This window comes from Stegostoma tigrinum, chromosome 7 (assembly GCF_030684315.1).
Source record: "Stegostoma tigrinum isolate sSteTig4 chromosome 7, sSteTig4.hap1, whole genome shotgun sequence".
NCBI lineage: Eukaryota > Metazoa > Chordata > Chondrichthyes > Orectolobiformes > Stegostomatidae > Stegostoma > Stegostoma tigrinum.
In genome coordinates, this window is record NC_081360.1 from 53,314,551 (window position 1) to 53,341,577 (window position 27,027).

At 40.3% G+C, this 27,027-nt stretch overlaps 1 protein-coding gene and 1 long non-coding RNA gene across 3 annotated transcripts in view; one reads left to right on the plus strand and one right to left on the minus strand.

Annotated features, from left to right (window-relative positions):
- Positions 1-8,429: 8,429 nt before the first annotated feature.
- LOC132209849 (uncharacterized) lies at positions 8,430-16,911 on the minus strand. The gene is made up of 3 exons (XR_009445992.1): positions 16,749-16,911; positions 14,858-14,888; positions 8,430-8,595 (listed from the first exon to the last, which is right to left on the minus strand). It is a non-coding gene; the product is annotated as an uncharacterized LOC132209849 (long non-coding RNA).
- Positions 16,912-17,125: 214 nt separating this feature from the next.
- The window catches only part of ccdc14 (coiled-coil domain containing 14), a 44,839-nt gene continuing 34,937 nt past the window's right edge, over positions 17,126-27,027 (plus strand). Inside the window, exons 1-6 of one of the 2 annotated variants that reach the window (XM_048533816.2) lie at positions 17,126-17,144; positions 17,292-17,464; positions 23,699-23,754; positions 25,114-25,183; positions 25,294-25,366; positions 26,021-26,161. In XM_048533816.2, the coding sequence (XP_048389773.1) occupies positions 17,405-17,464; positions 23,699-23,754; positions 25,114-25,183; positions 25,294-25,366; positions 26,021-26,161 (400 nt within the window). In that variant the 5' untranslated portion in view covers positions 17,126-17,144; positions 17,292-17,404. Of the gene's footprint in view, positions 17,465-23,698; positions 23,755-25,113; positions 25,184-25,293; positions 25,367-26,020; positions 26,162-27,027 lie in introns of both variants that reach the window. The other variant, XM_048533817.2, reaches the window with a different exon arrangement.

Consider the following 27,027-nt stretch of genomic DNA (forward strand, 5'->3'; position numbering starts at 1 on the left):
TCACAGCTATTTACTCGGACTTTTTGCTGTCTTGAGTCCACATACCAGTACCATCTACAATGGCCTGCTGGCCCAGGTCCTCGAGAAAATTTTAACCGTTTGGCCGAGGCTTGGCTTTGTTTTGGCTTTTACTGTGGACTGACCTAGAGTCTTTCTGTTCAGGATATGTCCTGTGTAAGGCTATGCAATTGGTCGTTCCCAAGCTCAATCAGCCTGACAAGGGTGTCCTCTTCTGTCAAAATACCCTGTAACTCATTAGCTCCGCTGGCTGCATTTTCTAATGACAAAGCTAGTTTAAGTGTCTGTTTCAAAACCAGTTGGGCTTCAGCTAGTTGGCAATTTGCATGGCCACATCATTGTACTAATCAGTGTCTCAGAATCTCACTTAGGATTAAAACAAAATCACATGCCTCTGTCACTCATCTTAACCTAGTCAAAAATTCTGATATGGATTCCCCTTGTTCACAAACTGCCAAATAAAACTGATAGTGTTTCAGAATTGGAGGAGGCTTGGGGTTCCTAATATTCCCTCGCTAAATCCATCAATTCTTGGAAAGTTTTAGTATCTGGTGCCTGAGAAAGTTAGGCTTCTAATTACCAAAAAAGCTGTAGGTCCACAAACTGCCAGGAAAATAATTCATTGTTTTTTTTTGTCTGCTCCATTGTCATTTGCCCAGAAAAGCTAATGCGTTCTTTCCAAATACTGGGCCCAGTCTCCAATGGCAAGATTGAAAAAGTAACATTCCCAAATGACATGATACCTGAAATGCTTACCTCAACTCAAAGACTATTATTGCAAGAAATCTCTTTTGGGGTGTGGTTTCTCTTGTCACCACTTAAATAATTTAATGAAAACTGGTATCCCGTCAACATGTGCACACAGTATTTGATGATGACCCTGCTACTGAGAACCAGTTTGTAGAATGACAAGAACCCCTGTTTATATCTGTCAGCCAGGACTCCCTAATTGTACCAGCTTAACAGCCCCAATCAGGGATCTCCTATTCTGCGGGTCTATCTGGCTGACCTCATTCGAATCGCTACAGCTTGAACCAGTCAAAACAGCTTGAGGAAGAGATCACGTCAGTGGCTTATCTGGAAGAAAACTTGGCTGTAGTGATGCAAGTTAAGCAATTTGTAATCTATGAAAGAAAAACATGAGAACACCAACATGGATGATGACTAATACCAATGATGACTGTGGCATTGATGACACCTCCGGACAAAGTCACAAAACATGGATATAAAAGCAAATTACCTATATGTTATAGAGATGCATTGGCTCACTTGTTATTGTAAATACTTAAATCTTCTTTTAGAAAGGAAGTGGGTGCTGGATGTAGAATCACCTTTAAGAAAAATTATCTTGATGAGCAATCGATTTTTCAATCATTATCATTAACCTGACAGTGTGTGCAAGCAGTGTTGAGCCCTTTCTGAATGTCCAACTAGTTAGTAGTATGTTTCACACTGAGCACAATACAATCTTAGATGAAGCAGGCAGCATGTAGTTTCCATGTTACTTCCCACTACAGGACTAGGCTTGAGGGCACACTGTGTTTTCCACATCCATTATCAGACCGATTCAAAGTTTTCTCCTTCTATACCAAAATGGATTATTTGGCTGACCATTCATAATTGGAACTTTATAATATTTATAATCATTTTTAAATTGCAAGTTCAGTTATAAATTTTATCTCTATCTAAAGGAAAGCTGGAACAAGCATAAAAAATTTATGAACTATTAACTGCCACGCTGTTTTCACCTTTATTGTATCTTTTTCTTGTGACCTACAGTGCTGAAAATGATGGACTTGTCAGAGTGAGTGATTTCACCAACTGCTGACTGCACAAGTAATATATCATCCAGCAACTTCAGAAACATGAAGGTTACGTAATAGATGAAATGAATTTCATCTTTAGAAACCTCACCTCTTGGTAATGGAGTTACTGTGTCAGTAGTGCTGCATAAGTTGCATAGATCAATAAACCTCTTAATCTAGTGGGGTCATGTATTTTCTGAGGTCTGTGTTTAATGTATCAATAACAGACATGTTCTATTAGCTTTTAACATCCATAAAGAAACTCATTGATTCGTTCAAACAATTTTGCTTTCTTATTACCTGTCAACATATCTAATCAAAATCATAACCAGCACTGCATCAGCAGGAAAATCTCTCAAGTTCAATATATATGTTTATTATATTCATTTTAAACAACAAATATAAAAAGTGGCATGTTATATCACATTTGTGGTTGGTAACAGTTTTATGTAATGTACTATGTGCAAGAATTACAAAAGTGTAAATTCAAAACTCCAAATGCATTAGTTCTTATTTAGTTACTGCTGAGAATCTCCAAGCGGTTTATCAGCCATAATGTGTCAAAGATGCTTTGCAACTCATTCTGCAACTTACGTTCCAAAGAACACTCTCTATAATTTTATTCATTTATCCTTTGGATAATAAAGACCAATTTGGAAAAAGATTGAATATATTTCCAATATTTGAGAAGATTAATTGCGAAGGAATGTTGCAACTGAGTAATGTACCAGATATCATACTTGAAGCATAATTAGATGAAAAACAAATAGAATAAATAACAAAGAAAATTATAGCACAGGAACAGGCCCTTTGGTCCTCCAAGTCTGCGCAGATCAAGATCCTCTGACTAACCCTGTCATCTATTTTCTAAGGGTCTATATCCCTTTGCTCCCTGCCCATCCATGTACCTGTCCAGATACATCTTAAAAGACACTATCGTGTCTGTGTCTATCACCTCTGCTGGGAATGCATTCCAGGCACCCACTACCCTCTGTGTAAAGAATTTTCCATGCATATCTCCCTTAAACTTTCCTCTTCTCACTTTGAACTCATGACCCCTAGTAATTGAGTCCCCCACTCTGGGAAAAAGCTTCTTGCTATCCACCCTGCCTATATCCCTCATGATTTTGTAGACGTCAATCAGGTCCCCCCTCAATCTCTGTCTTTCTAATGAAAATAATCCTAATCTACTCAACCTTCCTTCATAGCTAGCACCCTCCATACCAGGCAACATCCTGGTGAACCTGAGATAACGGGAACTGCAGATGTTGGAGAATCCGAGATAACAAAGTGTGGAACTGGATGAACACAGCAGGCCAAGCAGCATCATAGGTGCACAAAAGTTGATGTTTCGGGCCATTCATCAGAAAAGGGGGGGTGGGGAGTGGTTTCTGAAATAAACAGGGAGAGAGGGGGAGACCGATCAAAGATGGATGGGGGACAAGATAGGTGGAGAGGAGACAGACAAGTTAAAGGGGAGGGGATGGAGCTTGTGGAGGTGAGTATAGGTGGGGAGGTAGGGAGGGGATAGGTCAGTCTGGGGAGGACAGACAGGTCACAGGGGCGGGCCTCCTCTGCACCCTGTCCAAAGCATTCACATCCTTTTGGTAACGTGGCAACCAGAACCGTACACAGTACTCTAAATGTGGCCGAACCAAAGTCTTATACAACTGTAACATGACCTGCCAACTCTTGTACTCAATACCCTGCCTGATGAAGGAAAGCATGCCATATGCTGTCTTGACCACTCTATTGACCTGAATTGCCACCTTCAGGGAACAATAGTCCTGAACACCCAGATCGTTCTGTACATCAGTTTTCCCCAGGACTTTTCCAATTACTGTGTAGTTGGAAAACATTATAGTCTAAGACATTATTTTTCTTTGCCTGATTCAAGCATTGCAAATTTCCTGTATGAAAATGGGGAAAAAAATCCAAAGCCTATTCAACAATTCCTTAAAATGTTGTCTATAGTGACACTGCATCTCCAAAGTTGGCCACTTCAAAATGCAGACATGGTGAAGGCGACTTCACAACGGGCAAAAATATCTCTAGGACACAGAAAATATTGATGATGATGATCAGGGAATCCACCAAACCTTCCAGAATCTAATTCGTAACTTCTCTTTCCAACTCTTAAGGACCAAGCTGATATTTAGATGAATGTTATGTTCATGAAGTTATTCGTTTACAGCTTGTATTGCACTGCACGTTTGTGAAATCAGTTTTCTCTGCAAAATCATTCTTTTCATGAATCCTTAAAAACAAGGGATTCCTTCACACATTCAAGAAGGCAAGTGGAATATCTGGCAAGTGGAATGTTTGAAAGAGGGGAGTTATTCATGACAGAATATCCAGCCCTTGATCTGTTATAGTAGTTAGTATATTTATGAGACTGGTTCAGTCAAGTTTATGAAAAATGGTAACACACCAGATGTTGATAGTGTAGGCTTTAATGATGGTAATACCATTAAAAATCAAGTGGTTATGATTACATTTTTTCTCATGGGAGATGTTCATTAACTTTGCTACATATCAACCAAAGCATAACTTGTAAGCAAGGACTGTTTTGTTATCTGTGGAACTAGAGAAGGCATTTATCAACACCCACATTCCTGATCTTATGATGGAAGGGTGATAACTATTTTCAGCTACTTTCTCAGTTAAGTTTGCGAATTGTTGAATTGCCCACTACCATTAAATCTGCAAATGAAGGGTTTGCAGAACATTGGTCTGATCCATTGGTTGTGGAATAACTGTCTCTAGAATTCTGCTTCAGTCATGGCATGCTTATAATTCTGTGTTGTAGTCACAGCAGGCAAGCACCTCAATTTTAGGCATACTTGGTTTGCTTTCTGGGAAGCTCTCCTACATTTAAACCAGCATAGATTCTGTAATGAAGCAGAAGTTGATACCTGTCTGGTAATTAAAAATGAAACCCTAGAAAAGTTTGCCTCACCTCATAATCTGTTAAAGGAAACTGGAAAATGGGTATAACCTGCCTCTCACCTCCCAATCTGTTATAAAGGAGGGGTGAAATAAAATGAACTCCTGACAATCTACAATCAACAAGTAACAATTTGTTTATCTAACTTTAAGAGCTAACAAATTAACAGAAATAACGAACAGAACAATTCACCCCTAACTACTAACTATGCCCCAATAAAACAAAATTCTAATGGTATGTTATTCCAATAGATATGAAACCGACTTATGTAAACCTAATTAATTTTTAAAAAATTAAAACTTAATCTCTCAAAACTGTAGTCAGGACAAATCTTCCGGAGTGTTCTTTGTATTCTCCGCTGTCCTTCAGTCAGGAACACCTTTCTCCATTGAATTCTTGTGTCACGAATATTAGCTAAGAGTACCATAGTACCTCTATTTAGATAGTGCTTACTCAGAGTTTAGAAATTTTTGTGAGAGCCAGTGAGTTTCTCTACAGATGGCAATTTATTCTCACCAATTTTCAAATGCCCTCTTCTTTTGTATTATCAATTTCTTATAATAGGATTGCTCCTAGGTTGTCAAAATCATCAGATTTTAATTTAAATGGTATAAATTAATAAGTTTATATTCAAACTGGTTGCCTTCACAACAAAACAAACCAAGACTACTGCCTGCGATCTAACTATCAGACTTTTGATACACTGTTTCAATTAGAGAGTCTCTGTTCATCTGCTGTTGCCTGCAGACATTTTTAAAATCTTGAAACCTAGACAAAATGCATCAACTTTTAAAGGGACTGCACATCCTCCACCTCCCTATCATTTTACAAACATCAAATCCTAACAACTTGCCTTCAAATCCACAAGTACTAAACCAACTTCGCAACAATTCCCAGACTAAATTTTAACGTTACAGTAAGAATATGCCAGACTATGCATGGATTATAGTTTGTGGTGAAATGCATTTCTGCTTCTCTTGCTGGATGTTCAATTTTGAGCTGCTTTATTAGTTCTGAATCTATCCCATTTAATACGGTGGCATTGTCAGACAATATAATAAAGTGTTCTCAGTGTGAAGACATGACTTTGTCTCCACAAAGTTATTTCAGTGGTCTCAACTACTCAGTCTCTATGGCATGTTCACCATCTACAAGGTACAATTCAGGAGGAAGAAGACAGCTCCAATTACAAGCAAGCTGGACAACACTGAGGACAAAGAATTTAACTTAATTGGCAGCTCATCTATAAACTTTAAACATTCACTCTCTCATCTGATGCACAATGCCAACTGTATGTATTTGTCTAAAACTCATCAAGACTCCTTCAATAGCAGCTCTACTGCCAGGCATGACAAGAACAGTTGAGGTAGGGAAATACCACCACCTTAATGCGGTCTCTAAGTCATCTGGTCTCCTGTCTGGAATTATATTACTGTTCCTTTACTGTCACTAAGCCAAAAACCTAAGGCTTCCTATCTAACGGTACTGTGGTGTACCTATACCACAGACTGTGCTGTTTAAGAATAAAACTCACCATCATCTTTTTAAGGGCACTCGGGAATGGCCAATAAAAGCTGGCCTTGCCAGAAACGCTCACATCTCAAGTATTATCTCACCAACAGCAACGTATATTTAAATAGTGCCTTTAAAATAATAAATCATCCCAAGGTTCTTCATATGGACACTGTAAGAAGGCACGAGCAACTATTAGACACAATCACCTCAGGTAGAACCAGTAAAATTGGGGTGCACAGGTGATGGTTGAGGATTTGTGGAAATCACAAAGTTAGGTACAGGAGACCCCAAGGAGGCATTTGAAAATAAGGATGAGAATTGTAAAATCAAGAAATCGCTTGACTAATTGCCAACGTGGGTCAGCGAGCACAACACAGATAAGGAATGAGGACTGGGTGCCTGTTAAAAAAGAGCAGTAGTGTTTTAAATTACATCAGGTTTAGGAGGGTAGATTATTTGACACCAAGTAGGTGCACATTAGAACAGTGTTAAGTGTAATTTTCACATACATAATGTAAAAGGTTGACTTTAAGTTTTTCAGAAAAGGTCAAAAATTTCAAAGTATTATCTTGGAGACATTATTGATTCAGTTTCATGTTAAATGTAAGAAAAGTAATGAAAACTAAGTGATAAAATTTTAAAATATTTATACATGAAAATAAGAAAATAGGTGAAATGTACATAAAATTTGTAATGTTATAAAATAAATGTGTTAGATATGAAATATAAATTCTTTAGCATTGTGTTTTCACTTTATGCTACCACAGTGATCTTTCTTGGATCTCATCTGGCAGTAAATCGAGCATGCATGTCAGCTCCACAAAGCATTACCTATGCAACTGCTGACCCCATTGTTGTATAAGACATCCAGCACCTGAAAGGGTTAACTCATATCATAACATAAAGTTTATCTTTCAAATGTTAAGAAACCATTTAGCAACCATTTTGGTTGTTATTTTTCATACTAATTTCCATGTAGCTAAATATGTATTCATCATAGAATCCCAACAGCGTGGAAACAGGACCTACAGCCTAACATGTCCACGCCAACCCTCAGCGCATCCCACCCAGACCCATCCTTCTAATCTACACATTCCTGAACACTATGGGCAATTTAACATGACCAAGCCATCTAGCTTGCACATCTTTGGACTGTGGGAGGAAACTAGAGCACCTGGAGGAAACCGACACAGACATGTGGAGAATGTGCAATCTCCACAAGGGTGGAATCAAACCCAGGTCCCTGGTGCTGTGAGACAGCAGTGCTAACCACTGAACCACCATGCCACATATCTTAAGCCCAACCTGAGATCTCACATGAGACTACCATGCAACTCAGTACATAATTGCTAATTGCATTATATTTATGTAGGAAACCTATTCTGTTCAACAAGACTAAGTCTCACTTCTGCCAAAGATTTTACGTGAACATCCTTCCCCACTTAATATCAGTAACTTAGACTACTTACAACAGAGTGAACTAGTGGCAATGAATCTAACCAAGGCATTTGAAATGCATCTGGTGGATACAACAGACCCATGAATATAAACACCCATGAATTTTGGCACAAAAATTTCATCTTAAAAATTCAAACACTCCACCTCTTTATAAGGTAACTTTTTGTTTGGATGATTAGCTGGAAATGGGAGGGTTTGAAGGGAAGGATGAATAAAGTTGTTTAAAGATTAAGTAAAATTTATAAAGTTATAATAAATACTGAAAAATTGAAGTCAGGCACAAATATTTTTACTATGGAATTGCATTCAATTCACTTTTGGGTTAAGCAGGAAGCAAGAGAGTTTTGCCTCAGGAGATTATACCAAGATTGATCTGGGTGCTGCATTTTTTGAATTTTTGCAATAGATTTATTCCATGCGTGAGTGTCCACTCCACTTAATTACCTTTACTTGTCCAGTCTCTACGTGTTGTGAAACTCCACTACAATGTAAATAACCCTTTCTAGCACCATTCAGTTTAATGGAATATATCATGTGCTGTTGCATGACCCCATCTTCATAGATGCATGAATATAACAGGTTGAGTCTCAGAGTACAAATCAATAGAGACATTTATTTGGCATTAATGAATGCATAAACAGTTCTCAATACAAACAGTGTATTGCCAATAATTAGAAGCCATCCTTCTCAAAATATTAAAATAACCAGCACTTTGATTGTACTATTTCTTAATATACATTATCATTTGACAAATGCTAGCAGGGAGCCAGAGCCAAGTTCTTCTGTCTGTTGGCCTCAGACTCCCCGGCTGGTGAGCTGGCAGAAAATGATGCAAAGATATATACAAGATCCCTTGAAGATTACAAAAACAAACAGCATTAGAAAATCATATTTCTTATTTTTCCCTAGGGTAATAACTTTTCATAGATTGTCTGTTATATTCATGTGTGCCAATTCACTTTGTTTTGCTGGTAAGATCACTACTTGACAGATTGACACTCATAACCACATCAAACAGTCATTAAGTTTCTAAACAAATTTCTGTTTGAAAGGAATTGGACCTTAAATGTATATTAATATTTTTGGCTCAAAGCCATGTTATTTTCCAAAGCTTACAGAAAATGACACTAAGCATTAGTTCTGTGACTATCAAGAAAGAATAAAAAATGTTCAAGAAATAAATTGCTTATTTTGTCACAATTATGTAACTTTTCTCGAGTAGAGGCAACTGACTTATGCCAGATGTGACTTATTTTATTGATTTTAAAAATAGGTTGCAGTTAGTCACTCCTCAGTACAGTCTGCTCAGATGAAGCCCTTCCATAATGTGATGTGAATAGATTTGTTGCACCTTTTTGTTTATGTTTTAGACTAAAGCCTGGACCCATTGATCAGTAAAGATTCACGGTGCTTTATAATGCATCCATTAAAGTTATCCTGAACTGCAGATAATGATAGATTTTCAAGATTTGAAAAATCAATTGGTCATACTAAACCGTCATCTAAATTTGAGTTTTATTGTCCACCTTGTGAAATATCAAAATTTGTTTCACCTTTGTAATTTGTACTGCTGATGTTTGGTTTACTTATCATTCTTTGCTGCTGCGTGGAACGTGCATGGTCATCAAAATGACTCGAAGTATTTATAATGGACTACAATATTGCATTATCATTTCTAGGTGATGTTGAAATGACCTAGATTTGTGTGTCTGAGGGCTTTTACTGCATTTTAGTGGAATTAGTTAAGAACTAATATACTTGCAAAAAGGTTTCTGCTGTACAATGTAAAGCAGTTTCTTTCACAGGATTTAATTGGGGGAATTTAGTTATGCCCTGGCCATTGAATTCTTAAATAAATATGGAAATTATTTTAATTCAAACCTATATCATTATATTGAATTCAACAGGTTAATCATGGAATCACAGCACAGAATGGCATACGGGAAGGTGGGTTCTTTGGATCTGTGCCGGCCTTTGAAGAGCAATCCAATAAGTAGCACTGTGCATCTCTTTTCCTTATCTCTGCAATGCTTTTCCTCTTAAAGTGCTTATTCATTTATCTTTCAAAGGCTATTATTAAATCTATTTCCGCCTCAGTAACAACCTATGCATCTCAATCCTAACCATTCAGTGTCAAAAAGATTTTCTTCATACCTTAGCTGCGATTCATTTGTCAAAACCTTTAAATCATTTTCCTCTGGTCAACAAATCTTCAGCCATTGGAAACAATTTCTCTTTAGTGGCTTGACATAACCCATTTATGATTTTAAACTTCCCTTTACGGAAATCTGAATAGTGTCAGCATGAAAGCAATCCTTTGGCTCAACTCATCTATGTCGACCTGGTTTTCTAAATTGAGCATTTGGTTGTGTTTGGCCAGATCCCACTATAACTTTCCTATCCATGCACTTGTCCAAATATCTTTTAAATGTTGAAATTGTATTCGCCTCTACCACTTCCTCTGGCAGCTCATTTCATATACACACCACCCTCTGTGAAAAAGTTGCCCCTCGACCCTTTTAAAGCTTTCCCCTCTTCTGTTACAGAGGGGGAAAATCGCTGAACCCCTTTGATAATTAAACCAAAACACAAACCCCAATCTGTTACGACGGGAGTAGAAGTTCACTTCTAATATTTACCCCTCAGTATCCCACAGAAGCTCACCATTCTCCTTGTAATCTGTTAGAAGAGTGATTAAGAGAAATAATATCCCTAATCCACTTTATAAACAACGAGAAACGATTTATTTATTTAACACTAACAATGAACACATTAGCAGAATTAATAACAAGCTGTACAATTCCACCCTAGACCACTGCCTACTTCCTAACTGGTCTAAATTCTACTGAATACTGTTCAAATAGCCAAAAGCCCCACTTATATAAACCCAATTAATAAAACAACAATAAACTAAAAAACTTAATCTCTCCAAGTTCACACAGACTGTCTCGTAGAACACTCTGCTTTCTCCAGCCTTTCTTCAGTCGATCTCACATCACAAGTCTTTCTACCGCTAATTGCCAAAAAAATAGGATCAGGCAGATAGGTGTTTGATAACTGTCACAGACACAATGAGTTGAAGAGCCTCTTTCTGTGCTGTAAAACACTAAGATTCAATGAATTAAATGTGCTTATGAGAGGTATCAGGTAAAAAATAACACGAAGAACCAAGTTGAATATGGAAGTTTCAGCAGGGTGGTGAATTATAGAAAAAGACTGGGAGCTAACATGACAGGTCATCCCAACATTTGTGACAGGCAGACAAACTGTAAAAAAAAAATACAGGTAGTTCTGTTAAAACGCATGTTTTATTAACGTAAATTGGTTATAATGCAATTGATGAATAGTGGATTGTGTTTGGTTAATGCACTTTCTGCTGTACAGGTATAGCGATTTTTCTACAGTGACTTCCCTTTAATATGAATTTTTATGGCAATTTTCAATAGCACTATTTTCTGTAGCACGAGGTCACACAAGAACATAATGATCACGTTATCGGAGAACTACCTGTAATATAAAAGGAGGAAGAGTGCTGCTTACTGACCAAAAGGAGAATTTTCACATTAAGGGATGGTGAAATTTAAAGGGGCACTAACCATGATCATTCAGTCTTCCCTAGACTCAGGGGTGTTTCCAGAGGGCTGGAGAATTGCAAATGTAGTACCATTGTTCAAAAATGTTTATAAGGATAAGCCCAGCAATTACAGACCAGTCAACTTAACTTTAATGGTGGGGAGTTGTCTAGAAATAATTATGTGGGATAGAACTAATAGTCACATGTCAAAATCTGGGTTCATTTGGAAGAGCCAGCATGGTTTTCTTAGACGAAAATTATGTTTAAGCAATTTGTCAGAGATTTTGAAAAGAGGTAACTGCAACTTGCTGAAGGTAATGCTGCTGATGTGGTGTACATGGACGTCCAAAATATGTTCAATACAGTACCATACTACAGATACTACAATCCTGATCATTCTATGGGCAGGGGGTAGGGGTTGGGGATCGAAATTCCAAGTTTGCAGATGATGGAAGACAATGTAAACTCATTAACAAAATTAACAAGTCAGTGGAATGGGCAGATAGGTGGCTGAAAATACAAAAAAGTATGAGGTGATGATATATTTTTGATAAAACAACATGGAGATACAATACAAGACAAAATACCTTGAAGTGAGTACAGGAGCAGGAACTCATGGATGTACAAAATGCATAAGTAAAAACAGTGAAAGGACAGGTACAGCAGTTCATGAGCAGTTAGTCACAGCATCCTATGCTTTATTAATAGAGCAAGAGAGATCAGGAACAAGGAGGTAATACTCAACTTCTAGAGGATACTGGTTAGACCTCGTCTGAAGTATTGTGCACACTTCTGGGTGTCACACTTTAGAAATGATGTGAATACATTGGAGAGAGTGATGATGAGCTTTACAAAAAATGGTTCCAGGGATGAGAAACTTCAGTTTTGAGGATAAACTGAAGAAATTGGGACTGTTTTCCTCAGAGAGAAGAAGGCTAACAGGAGATTTGATAGTAGTATTGAAAATTATGAGGGTACCAGACAGAGGAGATAGGAAGAAACTATTCCCTGCCATGAAAGGATGGAGAATGAGATAGCACAGATCTAAATTAATTTGCAAAAGAAGCACATGTAGCTGGAGAAAAACTTCTTTACGCTACTTGGAAGCATGGTGGGGGCAGGTTAATCTGAGACATTAAAGGGGGCATTAGATAACCATTTAAATGAAAACAATATTCAGAATTATGGGGAAAAGGCAGGAAAATTGCATTATAATGCTCATTTTACCAACCGTTTCAGATAGTTGGGCCAAACAATGTTCTGCACCGTAACAAATTTGTGATTCAGTGGCATTTATGAGAAATGTGGGTTCAGAGGCCAGCCAAGTAGAAGGTCTACCTTGATTTCCCAATAAAGAAACACAGCTGCCAACATTGTTTAATGGCTTCCTAAACATGCCCCTGCCTAACCCAAATGGCACCCCATCCTCCCACAGGTCACCCATGTTACTTCAAGTGAGCCATGCCAGATCTATATCACCTTTATCATCTCTATGACCCCTCATTGCTAACTAATATCCATTTCACTGCATTCATTCTCAGATCCTCCATGCTACATCATGGCATCTTTCTGGCCCCTGGTATCCTCTGTAGTGATGCATCCTAACATGTACTATCAAGTCAAGTCTCCACAGTCTTACCAAGGCATAGGGCTGCTCTCTCATGAGAGAGAGATCACTGGTGGTGATTTAACCTAAGGGCCAGCACACCTCAGGCAATGTGAAGAGGTTGAGAAGAAGAATCCTTCATGGTAACTTCAGCAGATGTGGGGATTGAATCCACATTGTTGGCATCACACTGTTTTAGAAACCAACTCAGGCAACCAGCTTGTAACTGATGTCCATTTCAAGCCCACCGACTGCCACAGCTACCTAGAATACACCTCCTCCCACCCACCCTCGTGCAAAAATTCCATCCCCTATTCCCAATTCCTCCGCCTCCGCCGCATCTGCTCCCACGACAAGACATTCCACTCCCGCACATCCCAGATGTCCAAGTTCTTTAAGGACCGCAACTTTCCCCCCACGGTGATCGAGAACGCCCTTGACCGCGTCTCCCGCGACACATCCCTCACACCCCGCCCCCGCCACAACCGCCCCAAGAGGATCCCCCTCGTTCTCACACACCACCCTACCAACCTCCGGATACAACGCATTATCCTCCGACACTTCCGCCATTTACAATCCGACCCCACCACCCAAGACATTTTTCCATCCCCTCCCCTGTCTGCTTTCCGGAGAGACCACTCTCTCCGTGACTCCCTTGTTCGCTCCACACTGCCCTCCAACCCCACCACACCCGGCACCTTCCCCTGCAACCGCAGGAAATGCTACACTTGTCCCCACACCTCCTCCCTCACCCCCATCCCAGGCCCCAAGATGACATTCCACATCAAGCAGAGGTTCACCTGCACATCTGCCAATGTGGTATACTGCATCCACTGTACCCGGTGCGGCTTCCTCTACATTGGGGAAACCAAGCGGAGGCTTGGGGACCGCTTTGCAGAACACCTCCGCTCAGTTCGCAAAAAACAACTGCACCTCCCAGTCGCAAACCATTTCCACTCCCCCTCCCATTCTCTTGATGACATGTCCATCATGGGCCTCCTGCACTGCCACAATGATGCCACCCGAAGGTTGCAGGAACAGCAACTCATATTCCGCCTGGGAACCCTGCAGCCCAATGGTATCAATGTGGACTTCACCAGTTTCAAAATCTCCCCTTCCCCTACTGCATCCCTCAACCAGCCCAGTTCGTCCCCTCCCCCCACTGCACCACACAACCAGCCCAGCTCTTCCCCCCCACCCACTGCATCCCAAAACCAGTCCAACCTGTCTCTGCCTCCCTAACCGGTTCTTCCTCTCACCCATCCCTTCCTCCCACCCCAAGCCGCACCCCCCGCAACCTACTAACCTCATCCCACCTCCTTGACCTGTCCGTCTTCCCTGGACTGACCTATCCCCTCCCTACCTCCCCACCTACACTCTCTCCACCTATCTTCTTTACTCTCCATCTTCGGTCCGCCTCCCCCTCTCTCCCTATTTATTCCAGTTCCCTCCCCCCATCCCCCTCTCTGATGAAGGGTCTAGGCCCGAAATGTCAGCTTTTGTGCTCCTGAGATGCTGCTTGGCCTGCTGTGTTCGTCCAGCCTCACATTTTATTATCTCCCCCACTATAGATGGTCCTCAAAAGCCATGCTTCCAAAGTTGTTTAGCATTCGTAATAGCTACAGCTGTTATAATAACAGCCTCCAGCTACATTTACTTCAGCTGATAAAAGACAGTGGTATCCCATTTCTATTTTAAAACAAACTACCTATCTATTAATGGAGATTCCTATCTAATGGTACTGTGGTGTACCAGAGATTTTTGAATTTTCAAAAGCCTTTATTTAAAAAAAACTGCCAAAACCACCAAATTGCAGCACAAGTTGACATAGCATTTTGGTTCCACATATTTCCTATATGATTGCACTTCCTGTGGAAAAAATACTGTTATCCAATAAGACAGCATAATGGTGGCCAAAGTAAGAGTCAACTCACCTTTGCAGGAACAGGCACCTTTGATAAGTCACTGCATTAAAAAGACATCAGCATTATCATATAGCATATAATGGTGATGTGTGAAGGTTTCTAAACATTTCACATTCATACATCAGAATGTTTCCTTTTCCCAGTGGCCACAATTTCCCTCAGGGCTTTTAAAATCCACACCACCATACAAATGTTATGAATGGGTGCAAACACAATTATTTTCTGGTTTTCACAGTACAGACCCCAATCTTGAAAGAGGTGCACCATGTTTAGCACCCAACCATGAAAAGGCCACACAAAACAGATATGAGTTTGGGAAGGCTGAGGAAAGTTGTTCCTCCAGTAAAAGATAAGTTTCATATTTTACAACCTAATTTGTACTGCTGTTAGGAGATGAAAACCTGGCCCTGGAAGTCTCTGTAAAGCACTTGGGATATAAGCAAAACTGGCTTAAATATATTGTCTTTCTGCTGTTTAATCACATTGAGCCAAATTAATTACAAAAGCAGATGTAGAAACTTTCCTTCCTGGAATTTCTCCTCTTCTTGCCACTTTTTGCTGGCAGCCTCTCAATGATTACCTTTGCACCCTTGGAAGTTTGCTGCATTTTCTTCTCATTAGCCACAGTGACTAGCAGAGATCATTGTTATCAGAAATGTACTGCTATAGCTGGTATAAGGCTCAGCTGAGGCAGCTGATCTGCGATCTCTTTTTGATGATGAATTTTGGGGGCACTCTTGTGGCACAGTGGAACCAGGAGGCCCAGGTTTAAGTCTCATCTGCTTCAGAGTGTGTAATAATATCTCCAAACAGGTTGTTTAGAAAAACTATGGTGATCTTTTGGGAGATGTGGTTGCTAAGGTATAGAAAGCACTCACCATATTCCAGAATCATTTTCAACTTACATGGCAGGTAGAATATTTAGCTGATCAGGTGTGGGCTGATACGAGATAAAAACCGAAAGAACTGTGGATGCTGTAAATCAGGACCAAAAACAGAAGTTGCCAGAAAAGCTCAGCAGCTCTGGCAGCATCCGTGAAGAAAAAAAAAATCAGAATTAATGTTTTGGGTGCAGTGACCCTTCCTCAGAACTGATATTAGCTGGGAAAACATCAGTTTATATGCAGAAAATAGGGAGAGGGATAGAGTAGGGAGTAAATAATAGGATAGAGCCTAAAGAGAGAAAAGAACAGTTGGGCAGACAAAGGAACTTATAATGATCTGGCTGGGAGGGTGAATAGTTGTTAATGGGGACTGTTAGTGTCTAACAATAGGCAGTGTGTAATGGCAGGCTATATAATAACAAGGCCTGGCATATGGGGTAAGGGGCTGGGACATGGGAGAGTTTAGGCCCTAAAATTATTGAACTCAATATTGAGTCCAAAGGGCTGCAGGGTCCCCAAGCAGAAAACGGTGTTGTTCTTCCAGCTGGCATTGAGGTTCACTGTAACACTGCAACAAGGCAGAGACAGAGATGTTGGCCAGTGAACAGGTTGGTGTGTTAAAGTCAGAGATAATGGGAACTGCAGGTGTTGGAGAATCCAAGATAACAAAGTGTGGAGCTAGATGAACACAGCAGACCAAGCAGCATTTTAGGAGCACAAAAGCTGACGTTTCGGGCCTAGACCCTTCATCAGAAAGTGGCAGGCTACAGGTAGCTAGCTCAAGGGTCTGATGAGGAGAAGGTAACATTTCATGTATGCAGAATTGCTGAGCTGTTTTGGACAAATAGGAAATTCTGGCAACATCCAGTTCGGATGGCAAACGGACACCTTGGCCTAACATCTCTAAACAGGCTGATTAGAAAAGCGTTTTTTAAAAAACGGGGGTCAAGCCCTTGAGCTGCACCCACATTTTCGGACGAGACCAAATACACTATGCACTTGGATCGAGCGCTTACCTACATAAAGCTAGACTTCTCACAGCTTAAAGCATGGTGCACAATGATAGGTTATTTCGAAGTATGTACCGTGAGTGCCCCCACTCGCTTAGTCCACCGTATGTCAGCAGTACCCGTTGATGTAGACTGAGCAGGGAGACAAAACACTCCTTCCCCGCGAATCCTCCCGGGCAGCGGCAATTTAACAGCCGGGCCCGCGCCACCAACCGCCCTGCCTTCGAAATGCCCCTGCCAGCTGATTGGGCGCGGTACCAGTGACTGACAGCAACATTCACCACTCACACAGCGCGCCTCCATCCGGGAGTGGGCCGATCCAATAGCACAGCCAATCAATTCTTTTGTTTCAGCCGGAAATTCCGCTGAGGCGGCGCAGTCAACTGGAAGTGTCAGTAAAAGGTGAAGTTGCCGTTACAGTTTGAAGTGGATGTTTCTCTGTCGCAGTGCTGATTTGATCATTTATCTACTAAATCAAATACGAAAAAGTTGGTGTGTGTCTTGAATTGAAGTTGTTTAAAGCATCACTCACAAGAATTTTGTTGGCAGTTTAACGAAGCCAGAAGAGAGCGGTGGAATCATGTTGTTGTCAGATATCGTTCGGGAGACTCCTTGATTTGGTCGAATATCTTCTCATCGTTGGCGTATAAACTGGCTTGAAGATGCCTTTCGGGTGCAATCGGGAGTCAACAGTTAAGATGAAATCTGGAAAGGCTTCCAAAGTAAGAAGTGCTGAGAATCGTTGCTGACATTTGTTTGGAGTAACCAGGAAAGCTGAATCAACCAGGAATTGCTGGACAAACTCAGTGGGTCTGGTATTTCCTGTGGAAGAAAAGAGCTAATGTTTTGAGTTCAGTGACCCTTCTTTAGAACCTTGTTTTCTGTTCACAGATGCTACCAGTCCTGCTGAGTTTCTCCAGTTTCTGTTGTGTACTTGGTGAGCCGTGTGATTTCTAACATGATTTTGGTTTGACGATACTATGTACTAATTTAAATTCAATCCGTTAGAAAGATAGGGTTTCTTGGGTCTGATTACATGTTTGCACAGTTAGTTTTTTGTTTAGTTGTTTTGCTTTGATTGTTTGGGAGATAATATGCATTTAACAGTTGTCTCTGATGTGAAACTTGAGGACTCAGATTCATGACTTGAGTGTAATTTTTGGACTGAGAATTTTACAGTACTTGGGAGTTTGCATTTGTCTAAGATTACATTTAAGAGATGGATGATGTGTTTAAATAAATACACTTATTTCAAATCTGGGCAAGAATATCTGAACGATTCCGATTGGCCATATGTGCCCAACAGTTAATCCTCCCACTAACACCAAGATATTGTGATCCGAGATAATGGGAACTGCAGAGGCTAGAGATTCCAAGATAACAAAGTGTGAAGCTGGATGAACACAGCAGGCCAAGCAGCATCTCAGGAGCACAAAAGCTGACGTTTCGGGCCAGAGACCCTTCATCAGAAAGGGGGATGGGGAGAGGGTTCTGAAATAAATAGGGGGATAGGGGAAGGTGGACCAAAGATGGATAGAGGAGAAGATAGCTACCTAGAATACACCTCCTTCCACCCACCTCCCCTGCAAAAATTCCATCCCCTATTCCCAATTCCTTCGCATCTGCTCCCAGGATGAGGCATTCAACTCCCACACATCCCAGATGTCTGCGTTCTTCAAGGACCGCAACTTCCCCCCTACAGTGGCCGAGAGCCCATTTCCCGCAACACATCCCTCACACGCTGCCCCCCACCCCGGCAATAACCGCCCTAAGAGAATCCACCTCATCCTCACATACCACCCCACCAACCTCTGGATATAATGCATCATCCTCCGACACTTCGGCCATCTACAATCTGACCCCACCACCCAAGACATTTTTCCATCCTCACTCTTGTCTGCCTTCCGGAGAGACCACTCTCTCCGTGACAAGGCCCTGCAACCGCAGGAAGTGCTACACTTGCCCCCACACCTCCTCCCTCACCCCCATCCCAGGCCCCAAGATGACTTTCCATATTAAGCAGATGTTCACCTGCACATCTGCCAATGTAGTATACTGTATCCACTGTACCCGTTGTGGCTGCCTCTACATTGGGGAAACCAAGCGGAGGCTTGGGGACCGCTTTGCAGAACACCTCGCTCGGTTCGCAATAAACAACTGCACCTCCCAGTCAGGAACCATTTTAACTACCCCTCCCATTCCTTAGACGACATGCCCATCAAGGGCCTCCTGCAGTGCCACAGTGATGCCACCCGAAGGTTGCAGGAGCAGCAACTCATATTCCGCTTGGGAACCCTGCAGCCCAATGGTATCAATGTGGACTTCACAAGCTTGAAAATCCTCCTCCCCTCCCCCCCCCACTGCATCCCAAAACTAGCCCAGCTCGTCCCCTCCCCCCACTGCATCACAAAACCAGCCCAGCACGTCCCCGCCTCCCTAACCTGTTCTTCCTCTCACCTATCCCCTCCTCGCACTTCAAACCACACCTCCATTTCCCACCTACCAACCTCATCCTGCCTCCTTGACCTGTCCGTCCTCCCCGGACTGACCTATCCCCTCCCCACCTATACTGTCCTCTCCACCTATCTTCCCCTCTATCCATCTTTGGTCTACCTCCCCTTCTCTCCCTATTTATTTCAGAATCCTCTCCCCATCCCCCTCTCTGATGAAAGGCCTAGGCCTGAAATGTCAGGTTTTGTGCTCCTGAGATGCTGCTTGGCCTGCTGTGTTCATCCAGCTTCACACTTTGTTAACACCAAGATATTCACAGGTTGTTGACTGAATTGCTTTGTGCAGACTGAAACTAAAACACTGTGGATGACCACAAAGCATAGCAGCCAAAATTAGGCTACTCAGCCCATCTATTGACTGTAGACAATAGGTGCAGGAGTAGGCCAATCGGCCTCTTGAGCCAGCACCACCATTCGTTATGATCATGGCTGATCATTCACAATCAGTATCCTGTTCCTGTCTTATCCCCATAACCCTTGATTCCACTATCGTTAAGAGCTCTATCCATCTCTTTCTTGAAAGTATCCAGAGACGTGGCCTCCACTGCCTTCTGGGGCAGAGCATTCCATATATCCACCACTCTCTGCGTGAAGAAGTTTCTCAACTCTGTTCTAAATGGCCTACCCCTTATTTTTAAACTGCGTCCTCTGGTTCTGGACTCCCCCCATCAGCGGAAACATGCTTCCTGCCTCCAGAGTGTCCAATCCTTTAATTATCTTATATGCCTCAATCAGATCCCCTTTCATCCTTCTAAACGCCAGTGTATACAAGCCCAGTCACTCCAATCTTTCAACATATGATTGTCCCGCCATTCCAGGAATTGACCTCGTGAACCTACGCTGCACTCCCTCAATAGCCAGAATGTCCTTCCTCAAATTTGGAGACCAAAACTGGTCTGATCTGCTACTTACACATGGCTGATATGTTTCTCAAACCAGTTCTCCCTCTTTCTCCCCATAACCCTTGATCCCGTTGACATCAAGAACCTATCTATCTCTGTCTTATATACTGAATGACTTAACCTCCACACCCTTCTGTAGCAGTGAATTCCATGCTGGAGTTCAAAAATAAAAACAAAGTGTTAGAGAACCCTATATGGCCTGGCAGCACCTACGGAGAAAGAAATGAACATTAGATAATGTTTAGAATTCAACACAAATCATCTTCAGAACTGCAGAACTGTTATGAAGTAGAGTTATGTCAGACTCAAAACATTTAATTAAGTTTTTCTGCACAGGTGCTGCCAGACCTGAACTTTTCCAGTACTTTTTTGTTTTTATTGCTAATGTGTGGTGCATTGCTGCTCTGCAGCTTACATTTGTTTGTATTAATAACACTGCCAAAACTTTCAAAGTATATTGCTAACTGTGAAATCCTTTGGAATACCCCTGGGGTTGTAAATTGCCACATGCAGAATGTATTCTTTATATCTATTGACCAGATGGTGGTGGAGTTCCCATGAATCAGCTGCTCCTGTCCTAGGTGGTGGAGGTTATGGGCTTGGAATAGACTATTTAATACATTAAGACAGGAATAACACTTTAGAGATAGTCACATTATTCCCATCCATCACCAACTCACTATTTGAGGGGTAGGGAATGAGAAGAAGAAAAACATTGAACATAAGCACTCAGAACAACATGCAGTTGTGGAGAAATTTGAGTCAATGTTCAAATAGAAGCTTGTATTTGTATAATATGTTTACTTCCTGTGGCACTTCAAACAACTTTGCAAACTTAGCTTTATCAACAGCTGTTCTAACAAGTGAGTTTGATCAAAAATCATAGAATCCCTACCGTGCAGAAATAAGTCGTTTGGCCTATTGTATCTGCACCAACTGTCCTAAGAGCCTCCCTCTGAGACACATAACCCCACCATATTCCCATAACTCTACGCTTGCCATGGCTAATCCACCTGGCCTACATGTCCCTGGATGCTACAGGGCAATTTAACATGCCCAATCTGCTGCCTAATTTGGACTATGGGAGGAAACTGGGGCACCTGGCGGAAAGCCACGCAGACACTGGGAGAATGTGCAAACTTCACATAGACAGTCAACCGAGGCTGGAATCGAACCCGGAATCATGGTGTTGTGAGGCAGCAGTGCTAACCATTGTGCCATGCTTAAAGTAGCCTTCAAAAAGAATATTGAAGAGGTTAGAGAGGGAGAGGTTTAAGAAGGGCAAACCTGATGTTGGTGTCAAGGCCAAACATTTCCCAATTATTATCCCACTTCAAGCCTTGGATGTTGTGGCATCCCTTCAGTCAGAATTAGGGAGAGATCTCTTAAAACACGAGACAGCCCTTAAAACTCTGTCAAAATTCCCACAATGGCTATTGTGCCTGAGAGCATAGGACCCCTCTTGAGGTCCTGCCCCCACTGGACAGGGCGGTTGAGTGATTAAAATTGAGAATATGCATCATGTCAGGGACACTGAGATCTGAAGTTAAGGAAAGAGGTTTGAGGTAGAGAAATACCAGATGGTGTTTATAAACTAAGATTAGAATTTTTAACATTGTGGCATTGCAGGAATAGGAGCCAATACCTGCGGGATAAATGAAAAACTCTTAGCAGAACCTTTGAATACGTATCAATGCCATCTGTACAAAAAAGAATTCCTCATGGAGAGATAATAAACAACCTGCCATGGAATGCAAGAGGCAAATAAGGCAGATCTGATAATCTGAACTAAAAACACACAAATGATGGAAATATTCTGAAGGTTTGGCAGCATTTGTATTTTCAGACACTGACCTTTCCACTGGCACAGAAATGTTAGGGGGGGGAGTAATCTGTGAAAAAAAAGTGAAATAAGGGAGGGGTGCAGAAGGACAAAAAGGAAGGTTATGGCAGGACAGAAAACTGGAGATATTGTTTGGCAAAAGAGCTGATGGTATAGGGCCAAAATGAATGGTGATGGGATCAATAAAGAAATAAAAAGAATGTCTGGAGGATGTATGAATGACAGTAAGATGAGCTGCTGTCCAAACGATTGGAACCGTAATGGTCTTTTTCATTATATGTTAGTCATCTAAAGTGTTCTATGTTCAGTCACTACTTTTTGAACTGCCATCACTGGTTTTCTTCATGAAACCAATGTCCCATCTACTCAATCATGCTCAACAATCCTTTCTCTTCTGTGATACCATTCCATGTATCTGTTATCCTCATTGATATGTAATTCAGTTTTTCACCCTCAAATTGAATTGTGAAATTAATTCATTGTTTTTATAATTATTGGTCCCCAGAGGATCCTTCATTCTGTTTTATTACCCACTTAAAAATATAAAATGGCCTGTTCCCTGTTTGGTTCCATAACCCATTGTATTCAGGAGTGTTTCTTTAGAACAGTTAATGAACCCCTCCAGGCTACTTCTGCCAATTTGTTTCAATCTATATGCATATTAAAGTCATATGTTGTTATTGCAGTACATTTCTTGCGTGTCCCCCTTTTTTTTTTCTCAATTTTGGTTCTGTTCTCCTCTCATCAGTGAATTATTTCTCTTGCTATTTTTTATTTTTTCCTGTATTCCCTACCTATCTTTATATCATCAGCAACTAAGGTGCACTTTTGTGTCTGTTCAGTCTGCCCTTTAACATAACTTGTAAACTGTAGAAGCTACAACTCTGGTCCCTTGTGGCTCCATGTGTGCTCCATGTATCCATATTCTCTGCTTCCTGAGTACTAATCAAACCTGTATCCATGCCAATACATTATTGAGTTGTTTTTTGCAGTGGCGAATGAAAACAGTTACATTAGGAATGGTGGATGAGGTTATTCAGCCTTGCCTAAATGGGCTGCAGACAATATAGTTTGAGAACCAGTGTTCCAGGGGTGGTGTATAAGGAAAAAGCTGAATTGTTACCAAGAATATATGATCAAAAGTTATGGAATTCTGTGAAATAGCTGATTGAAGGAGCACACATTTGATGCAATAATTTGAACAATCAAATAAATATTTCTGCAAATTTAAAAAAGGCTTTTTAAGAACTATGACTACTGAAAGCTTCTCATTTTGCATACCAGAAATTGTGCACGTTCACATACAGTATTTATCTTCAACTTGTTGCTGCATCTGTGAAAAGTTATAGTTAACATTTTCATGCTATCGGAGAAAATAGATAATTTCATGTTTATGAAATATTTTGATTTTTACTGTCTCAAAAAATAATAACCCTCAGTTATTTAATTATTTGGTAGGCTAAAACTTGATGTAAAATTTTTGCACATTGTTTTTATTAAATTGACAGAAAATTGTCATTTTCAAATAGTGATGCACATGTAGCAATAAGTCTTACATAAACAATACATGCCAAGGAGTCAGGTGATTATTTTTTCCCCCATCCTCTTGGCCCATCTTTTTAATACTGTATGGTTAGCAGTTGTCAATATGTTTAAACACTTCTATGTTAATACATAAAAATGGTCTCATTTTCTTGCTAGGCACTTTCTTCAGGAAGGTTAGTAGGCTCTTCAAAGCAACGTAATGGAAAAAAGAGGTAGGATGTTCGCTGTCTTGGCCATATTTCTGAATTGTTAATGTTTTATATTAAAAGTTTCAGTTATGATTACTGTACTGTTATGTAATATGTAAACATTTTAACTCTTTTGAGAAAAGGTGCAGCAGCTGTTGATATTTCAAGTCCTGAAATTTGAGCAAGAAATGTATGGACAGAACTATTTCTAGTTTAGGAAGATAGTTCTTTTTTATGCTGTATTTGGTGCTCATTTGGAGTCTAATTTTTTTTTTGTGGGCCAGTTTTCAGAAATACAAACCTGGCTGAGATTAATATTGAGACTTATAAGATTTTTCAGAAGTGAAGTTTGCTCTATTCTCATAATTATGGAAGGTATGAAGCCATGCAGGTCTTGCTGTGTTCTTGCCACCCACCACAAATGGCTGGGGCAGGTAGGATTTGAACCCTGATCTTCTGACCCAGAGGTGGGGACACTGTTGCAACCCAAGAGTCCCAGAAAATCTGTGCAGGGGTCCCTGACATACGAACATCCAACTTAGGGGTGATCACAGTTAGAAATATGACACCATACAGTGATATAGTTTTTAAACATCTAACATAAGAATGTTCCATGTGCTAATGAACAGCTATTTTTGTATTATCCTGCATGGTATTCCAATTTTTGTACAAATTGATTTTCAAATGCACACAACTGGAATCAATTTGCAACCCTAGGACTGATTGTATTCGGTTGAATTTGCAACATCCTAGATGTCGTCATTTTTTTTAAAATTATAGCTGATTAGTAGAAGCAACAATAATGCATTTGCCTTGGAGTTGGGTGGTTACCAGCTGAAGTCTCTTTCCAAAATCTTGTGCACAAACATCTAGGCTGATATTTTACGCCAATACTGAGGCACTCCTGCACTTCAGAGGTGCCTTTTTCTGTTTATGTTAAACGAGGGTTTGCCTGCTCTCTCAGGTGGATGTTAAAATCTGATAGTACTATTTTTAAAAGGAATGAAGGAGTTATCCTTAGTATCCTCACGAAAATTTAGCCCAAATCAATGTCAAAAATAGACAATCTGTTTATTATTCTATTGCTGTGTGTTTGAGCTTACTGTTTTGCAAATTGGCTACTGCCTTTCTTGCATGATGCAAGTGATTATACTTCCTCAGAAATACTTCATTGGTTGTAAACTGTTTTTGGTGGTTTAACAGGCTACAGAAATGCAACAGCTTTTTATTGCTCTGGAACAAAAATTTGCTATGAAATGCAAGTACCTTTACGTCCTCCGGTGAGACTTAGCACAATGAAGCAGTTGAGGCAAAACATTTCCCATTTTGAATTCAACATGGAAAGTAAATGTTTTATTGACCTCATTTTGTTTTTCTTATTAGGTTTACAAGTAGAAAAGCTTCAACTGTAGACTCTGGTTACTCGCTGTATTCCACAGATTCTGAGGATCAGGTATTAACATTTATAAGATGGTTGCCTCTTCTGGTTTTAGTTATATTATTGTTTCACTTAAATACTTGGATTTTATCTGATAGCATAAATTGTCAATTGTGTTTTCAAAGGTTGCCAATATTCATAAAGGCCTTGATCGATGTGCAGCTTTATTGCAAGACATTTTGAAAAATGAGACAGCAGGTATGTTATTTTGTGCCTCTTGTTCAAAATATGATGCGATTTCATATGAAAATATGTCAACATTGCTTTTAATATGATATCTCATTTGCATACAAAACTTGACAGTCATAATATAAACACTAGATCTATCAGCATCTGAAAAGACAAGTTAGCATTTTAAATAGGTTTGGAAATGGATTTCAGTTTTGAGCTGAAATGTGCTGGATGTGTGTGCAAAAGGTCAATTTTGGCAGGTTATAAAAATGCATTAAAGGACTTGACTAGTAAAACAGCTCATAATAAAAGCCAAGTAGAAATAAATAAAAGAACCCAGCAGCAAAATGGGAAAACAACAACTGTCTATAATCACCTAGAATCAAACCAGAGCTTTATGGAATATCGAGGAAGGAAGTAGACTATTCCTGAAGTTTTAATTGGACTAAAGTAGGAAGTCAAAATCAAGTGATGAAATGGAATGGTGAATTTAAATGACAACCATAAGTAGTTTGGGGCCATTCTTGTAGAAAATGAATTTCTTCTCTGTTTCTATGTTTGTGAACTATCTAATCATGATCAGAAATATTAGGCAATACTTTTTAATCAGGCAGTATGATGTCACCATTTGAATATATTAGAAAATGTGTTAATATTCTGTTTTATGCAAACCACCGTTAGATCAGAAGGTTGCTGCTCTGCCTTCAAAGAAGACAAATGTTAGAAAAGCAAAACTGGCTTCCAACAAAGGAGAAAACAGTAAAAAGGAAGTCAAGAAAAATGGGCCTGTTTCCTGTGCTGTATGTTTGCAGAAAGAGACAGGTGAGTAATAGAAAGGTAAACTAAGTAATATATATGTGAATGCTTGTATCATGAAATGTTTCACATTTCACATCATACTTCTGCACCTATAAAATTTGAATTGTGATAAAACCATAATTCTTGTATTATTTGTTCGATAAAATTGTCACCACTCTCCGTCATTTCACCTCTACCTCCTGTGGATCCGTTCAGGGCTCTGCTATTAGCATAGCCAAGGTGACGTGGTCAGTGCGCACATGTGTATACAAATTACTAAGTTGTTCACTAGGACTAAGAACTGTGGTAACTTTACCTGCTAAATTGCCAATCATAATGAGTGGGCATTGGCTTAAAACTCTGGCTCGCTTCCCAGAGGTGCTGCTGCACAAGTGGCAATTTGCACATCCTATAATCAACCAGAGTATTTGTTCATCTAAAGGAATCCTACTCCAGTGCAGAGCTGGAGTTTTTTGTTTTTGTTGCTGTATGCCATGATGCTCTCATCCTGTCCCCTTCCAAACTCACTGACATCTTTGGATCTAAAAGCAGATGAATGCTAAGAGATAAAGAATACTCTCTTGAAATGTTGCTGCTGTATGCAGAGAAACTTAACCAATGTACACTCACTAAGTGCATCCTTAAGCATGCACTGAGCTATTCAGGGGCTTGAACAGAAATTAAACTGCACTTGAATACTTGCTAGCACGGGACTTCAAAATTATTGTGATGTGCTGCGTGCTTCACAAAATCATGCAACAGAGAAGACAGAAGATGCAGAGTGAATGTTTGCAGATGAAAAGATAGCACCTACTGCTCACAGGTGAGATTTTTATAGCTGCAGGCTCTGCTCAGTTATTACCTGTAATAATCACATCTGACCACTCTCT